General features: G+C 35.3%; 1 protein-coding gene across 1 annotated transcript in view; it reads right to left on the bottom strand.

The window, feature by feature from the left end:
* STK3 (serine/threonine kinase 3) overlaps window positions 1-13,518 on the bottom strand; it is a 120,600-nt gene that overhangs the window by 55,967 nt on the left and 51,115 nt on the right. The window contains exons 8-9 of the mRNA XM_029959283.1: window positions 8,839-8,976; window positions 6,873-6,998 (exon numbers count right to left, since the gene is read on the bottom strand). Coding sequence (XP_029815143.1) covers window positions 6,873-6,998; window positions 8,839-8,976 — 264 coding nt within the window. The remainder of the gene's footprint in view (window positions 1-6,872; window positions 6,999-8,838; window positions 8,977-13,518) is intronic.

The following is a 13,518-nucleotide window of genomic DNA, read 5'->3' as shown; positions in this document are numbered from 1 at the left end:
TCTCGTATAGGCACATAAACACAAGCAGCTCCATTGCAGGACAACCTGTTTCACTAAGGGTTGATCTAAGCAGACACAGTGAATTGTAGTGAGTAGTAATACCAATACACCAGCTCCTGAAATTTATTCTATTACGTCTCAACTAGAAGACACAAAAGTAGATTTAATTTTGATTCAGACAATCTGGCTAACAGCATACCATAATGAAACCAGGATACAGACCTACATCTGTGATTAAAATTCCAAACATCAAAAGACTCATAATTTTCCAGACTATAATTTGTTAAAATCTTGAAGTTCTTCATTTGCATTCTTTCTGGGTTTTTTTAGTTGCATTCTATTTAGTACCCTATCCTTAAAAAAAATTACGATATCCCCAAAGATACAGTTAGCTTACAGCTACAGCACTTGCCAACTGTACCAGTTAAAAAGAATATTTTGGTACTGCTCCTCCTGGTGGTAACTTTAATTTTCTTTACTTCCCCGCACCAAATGTTCTTGTTAACCCGTGTTTTCTGTGAATTATATTTTTCTCCTTCTAAAAAGGGTACTCAGAAAATAAAGCGGTTTTGGGTTGCATTTTAAAAGTGCCGGAACACTTAAGCTACTGTTTCCAAGTGCTTCTTTCAGGAGTGCAATACAATGCAAAACTGACTCACTACATACTGCTGTTTCTCCTATTAAGCACTACAAATGTGGCATCTCTAACACACAGGTAGGCAAATCTCTGAGTTTAAGGCATAGCGACACTCGATTTGCAGATCTGCTTGACTAAAATTAATATCCATTTGTAGTGCATACGGTCCTAAGCCTATCTAAACTGAAATCAGAAATTAAGCAAACATTTTCCTGAAGCTCAAAAGTTTCATTTTAGAAATAACTGGGGAAAAAAGCAATGGCTAACAATATGAACAGGTATGAAATGCAGTCCTAAGTGACCATTTTCATAACTTCTGATTCATTAAAAAAAATTGATCTTTTATTTCTTCAGTCAAATCAGGTATCTGGACTTGTTTCAAAGAATAGCATTTGTTTTCCAGTCTAAGAGTGTCAAAAGCCTTCACCTCACTCTTGTCTCTCAGCATAGAGAACAGTTATCTCTTAGTACCTAGAAGACTAAGGATCACAAAAGGTCTCCTCAGTACTAACAGAACAGTTGTTCTATTAGAACAACTGAAGGGAAGAACAGAACAATTTTGATGAATGGTGTTTTCCCTAGTTCAGGAACGATGTACAGAGACAGAACAATATAAAACTTTTTTGTGTCCTGGGCATGTTCCAGAATAATTAATTTTGTGGGTTAGCACAGACTTTTCCCATAAATGTCCTTCCAGTATTTCTAACAAATATGATATTTAGCTAATATGGCAATAGATTATACTGGATCTGAAAAAGTAGCTTTATAAAAATATCCAGTGGATCCAAGTTATGGAAGTGCATATTTATACGAGAGATGAAAGTGATTCCTTCATACAAATTCTGACTCATGCTTTACAGTTCATAAATATTGAAGTAGAACTTCTGATCTGTTGTTAAAGAAAGGTAAACTCCCTGATTAAATAAAAACAAACAATCTCAATTTTAACCAGGAAAAAAAAATAAGGTATTAGAAATGAAATGTGGTGTTCTCACACTGTTTATGAAAACAGATCCAAGAATCAAACAATAAAAACAGCTAACTCTGGAATTAAACTGCCTGCTGTTCTCCTGTGTACAAGTAATAAGCACCAAGCTTGTATATGGGAGGGTTTCCATTACACCACTATACAGCCACAGAAGGCACGCATGAACAAGAACTCTAAAATCTCTTGAAATGTTACAAAAATTACAAGAAACTACAGAAACTCTGAACAACATCATAATGCAAAGCACAAGTAAAGCACTCCCAGTATCCTGCAACTCTATAGGACTAACTCTCTGGATATTCCTATTTACCAAAAATGTTATAATTAAGAAAACCAACCTTTGAAGCACAAAATTGCAATCATAGAGATTTGATTATCAGAATATAAAATTCAGAAAGACTTCAGCAGAAACCACACTCAAGACTCCACAATATATTTGTAAAATAAAAGATCTCATCATCACACAAGAAGTTTTCTCAGAGAAATTGGCCTTGCACATCATACCCAAGTCTACATCATGATAGAAGTGAACGAGCCAAGGTGACAAAGATTAATGGATTTTTCTGTTGCATTTTGAACACTGATAGGAAAAAAGGGATAAAGACAGAAAAAGAAAAAACTAAACGAGAAGGAAATATGGCAGTAATTTGCCTTTAAAATCTCTCGCCCTAAGTTTGGCATGTAAAAAGAACACTAGAGGGCAGCAAAGACGGCACACTCGGCTGCAAGGCATTAAAAGAAGATTTACACACTGGCAAAATTTAGTATCCTGTAAAATAATTTCATTTACTATTAACACCTCATCATCACCTTTGAAAAACGTGGCTGTAGTCACAGCTATCTTTTTTTAAAGCACTGTAGTAGCTACATAAACACATAATATAATTTGGTCAAGCACAAGGATTTTGTAAAGCTCCTGACACATACAAAGCCAAACTCCAACGTGAGCACACAAAGCTTAGATCCATCAGTAAAACAGGTAAAAACTTAACTTTCAGCCCACAGTCAAATCCCATCAAATTCAATAGACATATGGCACAAAACAGCAGTTAAGCTTTTTTTTTATCTGACTGACACACTGAGTATCAATGACTTGCCGCGCATTCTTTCCTCCCTATGTGTACTCTTCCTATAACAGGTTTCTCGCTCTGCTCTGCCATGGATTTTAATAATATGCTTTATTTTACTCAACAAAGCCATCTTTACCTATTTCTAACTTTGAGACACTTAAAGGACTGCAATCAAATTTAATTAATACATATGTCAAGTGTTCCTTGGCTTAAAGGAAAAATGCTACAAGCCCAGAGTTTTAACACTGCCATGCAAAGTTACACATATATACAGATAGATACACAGCTATATCATATACACATTTGAACACATGAAGGAAGCATGAAAGCAAATATAAAAACCTTCAGAAAAATACGGCATGGTGTATAAGTTTTAAGATATGGAATAACTCATGATTCACTAGTTCCTTTAATACAGCTACATAAATCTTGTTAAAATATGAAGGAATAATTACAGTAATTATTTCTTAAGGTCTCAAAATACAGATGCCAACTTTTCATAATTAATATTGGATTAACCAAATAAACTTTTGTATGAATGAGTAAATAATCCTACATATAGGAACAAGTGATTATCAATGGCTGGCTTGGTGTTGATAGTTGTCAACCACTCAGTGTCCAAGAAAAAACAAAAGATTACTAAAGTAGTAAGTCCTTGTTTTAATATTCTAAAAGAATTAAGCATTTCTCACATAATAGAGACATTAAAATGTAAAAGAAAATATACAGAGAGCTGCTTGTTAGCTCATTCCTTTAAAGATCCACAGAAACAAATATTTAGATATGTTTTCTGTGAGCTGCCAGGCAACGAGTTACTTTACATTCCCATAATACAGCTGCCCAGCCTCAGCATCCAACTCACATCACACTTCAGAAAATGCAGGAGAGAAGAGATTGGTCATGTTTAGTAATGCCTAAACTAACATTTAAACTTTGATATTGGGATTAACCTTCTGTAGAACACACCAATTGCAATTCTTGCTTAATTAAAAAAATCTGTACAACTACCTCAGCAGTTATCAAAACATGTCAGTTTGTCAGAAGGCATTCTCATCACACAAGCAGCTCTTGTAACAAGCATAAAATCAATTCTGAGTACATTATTTGTAATGATATTGTATCTCTCTGGAAGGATACAGACATGAAGACTGTATCCATTTATTTACAGCCAGATAATATGAAGTTTTGAACAGCAAAAAATATTTACATTACAATTGGCAACTTCACATGCTGTAAAATGTTCACAGACGGTGGTAAAAAAAGAAAAATAAGAATCAGCTTTGGGGATGTGACTCTTCCTCACTTGAAAGAAAACAACCTGAATCAACCCTAAAAATGAAGTATATTACTGTGAAATTTTTGCATCTGATTAATTCTCCAAAGCCACCCAACTCCTCTTGGAGTTATGCGAGTTACTTTAAACTTGAGTGCCCATTACTATACAATATATGGCTTTAAGAAGGAATTAAAGCTAAAAAATCTTATTCAAATGTAACTGTTAAGGTTAAGCCTGGTTTCCTAATGTAAGAAACTTCATAGTTATAACATTTTATACGTTTCTTTTTAATGGGTCCCAAATCATGTACCAGTGAGCAATGAGCAGAACTGCTCATGCTTTACTATAGGAAATTCTTTGGGGGGTTAGATCAATAAATTTAATAAATTCAAGTCCCTGACAGGTTAGCTGAAGTCATTCTTTTTCAATACTATATTAACTCAATTCACTGCTGATGAGAGATCTTTAACATTAATAGACTCTACTTAACACTAACATCACTACTTGCTCTTGCTTTTAAGTGTTAAATATGCATTTCTCCAAGTCTGAGTCTGCCTTTGCAATTCTATGACGAGGACTTCACAGAGATAACAATGGGAAAAAATCCATTTTTGAGGTGTTATTTTCCCAAATTTATGTGCTGGGTGGCTAATACTTTCCAACTGAACAGTGACTCCAATTCCATACACAGTCTGAAAATACTACTACACAAGGTAATTCAGGGACTGTCATTAGCTCTTTCTAGGACTGCTGCCATCACTACAGGCTTATCAAAATCCATATTATCGTTTGAACTGTGTAGTCATGCAAACTACACACAAGCAGCCCTGTATTTCTTCAGGGTTCTGTGAAACTGATTCATAAGAAGGACAAATGTGCAATGGTTATTTATCTTTATACTTGAATGATGGACTGCTGACTTGATCCACTACCAAACTGTACACCAAGTATACCAAGTTGGCACTCATATTAGCTGCCTTACCTTTCCAGAAAGGAAAGAATAAATACTCAGAAGCCCAGAAAGAACTGGTTTGCTCTTTTTCTGTCAGTTCCACAAACAAGTTCCAAATTAAATGAAAGACACAATCTTTGTGCTTATTTTCAAATCATGTATTATTTCAAATTGAAGTAGAGGCCCTGGGGGAATTGATTTTTTGTTTTTCTAAAATTACAAACTGAGATTAGATTCCAGTTACTTCAGGTTTCACTCACATCTAAATGTTGCTCGGGAGTTTTCTACTATGCAGTACATGATCAACATGCATTCAAGAAACACATTACAGAAAACTTCTCTGGTTAAAAAGAAAATGGTAACAGTTTCAAGAAATCATAGAATGGTTTGGATTGGAAGGGACCTTAAAGATCATGTAGTTCCAAGCCCCCTGCCATGGGCAGGGACATCTTCCACTAGACCAGGCTGCTCAAAGCCCCATCCAACCTGGTCTACCACTCTTGTAGGCCCCCATGGGTACTGGTACAAGTTTATGCTGCTGTTTCCTAGTTTGGCTGCTTTTGCACATTTAGCTGATCAGAACCTTCAGTGACAGCAGCTGGACAAGATTCTGGTGTCATCTCTCAATTGAATCTGCAATTTCTTACAACAGTGTACTGCATTGGAACTCAGTTGCAAGACACAGGAAGTCTGTATTACAATCAAACAATTACTAAAACCAGTCCAAAACAAGATTTGTTCTGCACTGTGACACACGAAAGCTATTCACAGGTCACTCCCAAACATGGAGTTTTGACAAACTGTATTTGTCAACTAGGAAATCCCTCCTCCTCACCTCACCATTAGTATTCTTTGTTTCATTCACTTGTACCCTCACCTTTTGTACTAAAACTAACTATTTCCATATACTACAACTGCTCTTTTTTTTAAGAGCAAACCAAACTTTTAGAGAGAAACATGCAGCAAACAAAGGACCACACTGACTGCTGGAGATATAAAACACTCCACAGAATCTGCACGAAAAGTATTTCTATATATAGATCATCACACAGCACTCTGTAACAAGGATTCTACAATTTGCTATAGGGCAAACTGCATTACTGCACTGCTCTTTTCTGTTTGCTCAAAGTTGTAAGTTTTCTACTAACATTCCAGTCTCCATCTTCTCTGTGTGCTATTTCCTGAATGACCTTGGTTCTCATTGTACGTGTGGTAATACACTTCTTTGAAGCACATACTGCTGCATTGCACAAGGCTGCCCTGAAATAAACCATGTAGGAAGAGTAATAATGCCAGGAACACGGACTTATTCCTAACATTGCCAAACAATTCTAAATGCAACCTACATATCACATGACCTGCTTCTCTCCTCAGACATATGCTGACAACTGAAGAATGAAATTCTCTCAGCATTTTCACATCATAGGTGCAACTTGATTCAAACCACATCGCAATTGCTATTCACTGTGTGTTGTGACTAACTAGTCTGTGCATTAGACTTTACAAAAAACAAACAAAAACCCAAAACAAACAAAACCAACCTCCAAAAAACCAAAAGAACACACAAACAAAGAAAAAAAACCACATGTGCCCTGAAGTAAAAACTAAACCACTTGTCTAGAAGTCCACCTGTGAAAGTGGAACCTTAAGAGTTTTTGGGGGTTTTTTAATGTTAGCTTGAACAGTTGAAGTTTGACATGGTTTCTTTTCTCACTCCCAAAAAAAAACTTTTTTCTAGGACATCTCATGGAATAGTGCTGAAAGCTGGCTCATATGGCATTACTCACAGCAGGAGCATTATAATTAAGAGTGGAATACTCAGAATTTGTAGGCTTAAAACCACATAGAAGACTGGTAAAGAAAAGTATTTGAACACAACTACAGGAAGTAGAGGAAAAACAGCAACTAATCTGTAAAGTACAGATAGTTACAGGAAAGCAGGTACACACCGAATTTTCTTCCTCCTCTTCTAGTTCTCTCTGCTGTTCCTCATGTCGCTTTGCCTTTATCTCCATAGCTTCAGTTATCAGGTCCCTTAAAATTGAAACTGGCTTAGCATTCTTAATAAATGTATGCTAGGGAAAAAAAAATCATTAAAATATGTAATATGATTACAGTAGTTGTGAGCAGTATTCAACACCACAGACTTCAGTGATAAACAGTAATGTACTTTACACAATAATTAAAATTTATACAAACACAACATACAATATATTTTAGCTATTTCATAACTAAAATTTTACTTTAACTATTTTTAATTACTGCAAGACTTGGGAAATACAATAATTTAACAAATGTTTTATAATTAAGGATATAATTTTTTAAGGGAAATGTGCAGTAAATAGTAAATAGAATGGTGATGATCTCACACAGAAAGTTTTTCAGATATTCTGTTACAGAATTTAATTAATCTTAACAAACAGCATAAATTAGTGGCTCTAAGCAGAGCAACTACAGCTGCTCACTTAAATAAACCTATACTTTATATGTCATAAAATATTTCTTGATCTAAAACACTGAAATGTGGAACCTTACTTTTAGTAGGAAGATTAATTTTTAATTCAAAGCCATTTAAAACAATCACTTCTGCCTTTAAGACAACATGTGTATGATGCCATTTACATTCATTTTGCTGTCTAATAAACATCTGCTGTTAGAAAAAAATCTGATTTTATATCATTATATGCAAATACAATTTAAGCAAAACATAACTAAGCACCTCAGAAATACATCATTAAGTATCAAAAAATTATTTCATGAAGAACAGAATTGATGAAGCCTCGTATGCTGTACCTACTATCTCTCATCTCCCTTGATTTATTAATTCAGTTACTCTCCTTTTCTTCCATGACCTTTCCCTACAAACAGTACTTCCATTCCCACTCACTCATACAGCACCTCCAGCTCCATCACACATGCTCCAAATTCCAGCCATGGAAAAAGGCAACACTTGTGATGCACATAACATTCAGTTTTCTAGTCAGTATGTGGAAAGAAACTGCACACTGAAGCTTTTTTTCATTTGTTCCTCCTTACTTGCACACATTAATGCAAATCTCTTCTATCCAGCTGCTGGTATTAAGCTAACTAAATGAACTTCAGATCTTGAAGGTCTCAAGTACTGATTCATACATCACACAGAAATCTATCAATTTTACTTACCTGTAGTCTACCTTTTGGTGTTTTGCAGTGTATAAAATTAAATATTCATAACATGACTTATGAATTTGATGGATTTATTACCAAAAAATACTTTGCAAAATTTTTATGTTCATCTTTGTTAGTGGAGTTCACTGGAATTTAAATTTTAAAAGCTGCTATTGCTAGGTCAACCCAGAATAAATCTAGCATGAGAGCCTTACAGCAAGAAAAAGCCTGGTATATTGTGCCTTGGCTCCAAAGGTCCACACTGCCAATTGTGTCTCACATTTAAAAGTGCCCACCTGGTATAACTCAGCTCAAAACCAAACTCATTATACTGTCCATTTGCATCAGACCCTTCTAGGACACAGAGCAACCTGTCTGCTTGATTTGACATGACCAGAAGGAAAGATTAAATATACTCCATGGGTGGTCCACACAGAGGGTAACTTGGGCTCAATTCTTTTACTTAACACTTGTCTAAATGCTGAGATCTATTGAGGGCCTCTAAGCACAAAGCAAGGGTCCAATTTTAATAGCAGGGATCAGCCCTAAACTATATGAAGAGCAATGAATTTTTAGAAGCAGCAAAGAAGAAATAACATGGGGGTAGAGATACAGGAGCTGACAGTGAAAAGACCACAAAGTGGAAAAGAAATAAGGTATGATAACAGTTAAAATAAAATTTGCCCTTAGAATTTTTCACAACAGTTCTGGTTTGAGGGGAAAAAAAAGCCATAAAATCTGCCTTTCCTCAGTAACTTAAATACTGACCTGTAGCAGCTGGGTTGCTGTAGCTCTTTGTTCAGGATTTTTCACTAAGCATTTCTTCACAAAATCAGTGAATTCATCAGACCAGAGTTCTGGCTTCCGGAAGGTTGGAGGGGGATTTGTAGGAATCATAAAAATAGCCTAGATAAAAATCAAACAATAGCAAGTTTAAACAAAACACATCATCGAAGCCAAGAAAAAAAAACCTGCTTTATCCACCTTTCTTATCAGGCTAAGAATCTGGAAGACAAATTTTAAGTAAGCGAGGATTTCCACTCAGATCAAGATTCAGGAAGTAAATCCATCTGCTACTAATGTAGCTACTTCCCATTAGATTTTCTCTATTTAAATAGTACCCTATTGAGCACAAGACTCATTATTTAATCTATTGCTATTCATCAATCTCAAGAGATTATTATATTCTTTCAGAAATTCTTAGTAGAAATGACAGCACTGCTTGTTTAAACAAACACATATGAACTTGCTGTGAAAAGCCAAGCTCACCTTCTCCTCTCTTAACTGCATCTAGTTTTATATGAGAATTGCTTAGAAAATTTGAGAAGATTATTACTTCCTTTTGCATTCATAATTCATCAGATGAAGTTTTAAAACTTGCTTTCCAACTAACATTTAGAAACATATTCTAAAATACCTAAAACAGCACTAAAAAAAATACATAAATAATGAAGTAACTTGTCTGCTAGCACTAGGAATTTACATGAAATTGAAAAGGAAACATTTTACCTACATAACAGAAATTTCTTCTGTCAAGAACCATATGCACACCCATTTTTCAACTAGGAAAAAACATTTATGCTATATAAAAAAATGTTTGTCCTACTTAAGATTATATATATATTGTTTCATTTTCTATATGATTCTTTCCATGTTTTCCTCTAATTATAAATTTACACTTGTAAGTGAAAGAAAAAAAGCCATACAACTCTGACAGACTACTGTAAAACAAGGAAAAACTTTGAACTTCTGTCTGTAATACCTCAAATGCATTCAGTATCATCACTTCAGATTTACACATAGCAGCAACACACTATTCAGAGCTAGGTCTATTGATGCAAACAATAAGCTATTATTTTCTTCTAAACCCAGGTTCCATTCAACCACATATTCCAAAGTCACAGAGAGTAAAAGTTCTTCATTTGTTTTTCTACAAGCATATGCAGAAATACATACTCAGAAAAGGGGGAAAAATTGAAATGGGAGATTATGCACACTTTTAACATAGTAGAGGTCCCAGAAGCTTCAGCCTGTGTTTGAAACACAGGGAAAAGGCAGAGGGAACTTCATGAGATTTTATCTATAACTTCTTAAGAAGTCTGACTGGCCTTGAAAACTGGCTGAACTCATTCAAACCCTCATTCAAAAATTCTTCTCATATTCCAAAGGAAAGTAGAGTCCATGTAAAATGATGCAAAAACTTATGTTTTCCATAATCTTAATGAAAAATTAATTCATTACTGAATAGTTGCTTTAATTCACACACTTAAATGTTTACAAAACTCATTTCATTATCTGCCTAACCCAAAAATCACAAGAAAAGACCTGGCTATTTTGTGTAATTAAGAGGTATGGTACAATAGCTTTATATTTTCAGTGGCAGCCATGCCAAACTACTATATGGACTCAGAGAGGAAATGCAGCACTCGGTAATTGGCCTTATCTACTTCACTTATGATGCAAGATTGTCAGCACAAGTAAAGTGCTTCTGGCGTAAAGCTGTGGCTAACAAACTCAGCTGTTTCTGCCCTTGAAATTAATGATTTCTTCTGAACTTTGAACTGATGACTATTGATCTTATCTTCAGCTACTCTTAACAGCTCACTCTGCAGTAGCTATTGGAAACACAGCTGTAACAGAAGACTAGGAACTTCTGTTTATCTGGTGTCAAAATGTGTACCTCCTATTTGATAAAAATATGACCTATCTTCCACAGGTAAGCAAAGCTTAGTTACAGAGTCCTACTCGGCTCCACAGTTCTAGGAAAAATGTTTGCCTTTACCAATTATTTTCATGAACCACACAGCAGTTAAGAACCACAGTAAAGAAGTGACTTTGTAATTCACAAAGGACAATGAGAAAAAAGAGGGAATTCATGAATCATTCTTCTATGGCAGACAATAAAATTGACAAAAGGAGATACTCAAGTCTTAGTTAGGATCCGAAATCCACATTTATACTTTGTATGTTCATTGGAAATACCTAATTCAGGAACATGTATATTTATGAAATGCTTAAACTGCAGGTTTTTAAATCTTGCTAAGTCACGAGTTGCTTTAGCTGAAAAAAAAAAAATAAATGCAGTTTTGTAATACAAGAAAACACAAAGAAACTACTTATTCCAAATGTTTAGTCAAACTTGGTAGTCATGTCATGCACTTGCTAGTGTGTACCTCTCCCTCCAGCTCTCAGAGCTGCATTTCATTAAACAGCCTAAAATGCTGGTTTCAGTTCCATCTTCCCTATCTAACTAAATCATTTTGGCTTCCATATTTCTCTGCATAAAAGTTAAGCTCCCTCTCTCTTTCAAAACAGTCTATGATTCAGCTTTCAACTACTTTGTTTCCTTCCAAGAAGCTTGCAAAGCAATCACTGGAGAATTATAAAGATAGTCCCAAATCTCCAGGAATAAAAACAAAACACTTATCTGACAGGGACTTATTCCTTGTTTTTGCTTCCATTTCTTGTCAAATAGATCTTTTCTATCCTAAAACAACTCTGTACCCTTTTAAAATAAAACTATTTCAGTCACTGTTCCATGGGTGTCAACGTAAGTGGGAAACCTAAGAGGCTTGGGTTTTTTCATGCCTCTTTGATCTCACCCTAGATTTTTCCAGTTCCTGTGTTTTCCCAAACTATTACTTGTAGTATTTTTTTGCATCCACTCCACTTGTAATTTTTTCAGAAGTTTCCCACAGCTATTGGTATTAGTTTAGCTCCCACAGTAGGGCTGATGACAGTGCTCACAGAGCCAGTGTTAGGCAACTGTTGCTTAAAAGAAAAACCAAATACAAGCTACCATCCACCCAATTACATGGGCTGAACTGGCAGTAACAACTGCAGGAAATATTAGGACGAAATCGTTAAACAGAGGGGACAGGCTCTGACATACTATGAAAGAACTGGGGCTAATTCTTTTCTCTCTCTCACCTTCAACACCACCTTCTACATTCCCTTACACTTCTAAGACAGACTGACAAGTCTTACATGAGTAACACATCAAATATACGTCCAAGGCATTAGATTCTATGACTCAGTGTTCAGTTGTAACCACTCAATCATTTCTAAAAAAAAAAAAATCAAAAAAAATCTCTAAGCTGCAAGATGTCAGAACTCAGGCCTGAGGGATCATGGTAACTTAATCAGTGTTTGTCTTCGCCTGCCTATAATAAAATAGCCCATTCAAATTTGTGCTGAACTGACCCTTCCACCTCTGAATGTTGAGGCCAATTCTACTTTGATTGATCTTTCACACATTGGTCCAAGGCAAATCCTACACTCAGCAGTGAAACCAGAATATAAAGCAGATTATAATTTACTCATGACAAAAGGTGGGGGGAAGACCATCCAAGGCAGCTTTTAGGGTCACTTCTCAGATGGACATTAGATAATCCATCACAGTTTCTACCATACCTGTTGCCTGGTAGCCCTCACCTGCCCAATCATAGCAGTTACAGTTAAGCTGAATACCAGACTAAGGACCAAGTCTTAAATGAGAGCAGAACTGCACAAGTCAGTACAATGTTCTTTTTATAATTCTTAAAGGACCTAGTATTTTAAATTAAGCCCAGGCTAAAAACGGGACTTTTTCCATGAAGGTTCTTTTACTGACAGTTTTATTGGCGTGAAAATGTAATTATGGTGATGATGATGAATTAGGAAACGCCAAAAGAAAAATGAGACGCTCATATACCACACTTGGAAATTCCTAATCAGAAAATCCTTGCAGCTCATTCTTCCTGTCAGTCAGGGTAATACATTTGTATTCTGCAGTGCCCACAAACACATTAAGTGATCAACAGTAATTTGGTAGAGGTACTATGTGTTTTGGGTTTTAGCTCCTGAATAACTTACCTCTATTGCTTAGTTGAAATTAATTACTCATAATAAAAAGCAGAAAATCAGAAGTATAACTTTTACTGTTATTATTTGGCCAGTATCATGAATGCCACTGAAGGAGATAGCAAAGATTTTTATATTGTGGTATTTTTATAATTTTCAAGCTCCATTGCTGGAATCTACAGACAGAAACTTTATTTTTATAAACAGGGTAAGGATACATGACACCAGTTTGTAACTCCACAGTTTTTGGCACCACAATTATACTACTTAGTTTATCAATCTACTACAGGAAACAAACATCAAAATACATTTAAACTCAGTAACACACTTTCATAGTATGAAAACCTATTTAAGGCTGAGGGAGTTAAATACTGAATACTGTAACATTTCATTGACTTAGAAATAAAGAATCAGCTATAAAACGTTTTTCTCTTCTTCGTGATACATGTCATAGAAATTCCCTCCCTTCATGAACAGCCATCAAAAAGGCTGAAACATCCCTAATTATTCAGTTACACAATTCAGCAGCTGCCTAAAAATTAAACATCAGCATGGAGAAGGGTCAGATACTAGCAGGTTCTACATTGGGTTTGCTTTCTTGAGCAT

This window comes from Manacus vitellinus, unplaced genomic scaffold, assembly GCF_001715985.3.
Source record: "Manacus vitellinus isolate BGI_N305 unplaced genomic scaffold, ASM171598v3 scaffold_1_pilon, whole genome shotgun sequence".
NCBI classification, from domain to species: domain Eukaryota; kingdom Metazoa; phylum Chordata; class Aves; order Passeriformes; family Pipridae; genus Manacus; species Manacus vitellinus.
This window is presented reverse-complemented; position numbering and strand designations above follow the sequence as displayed.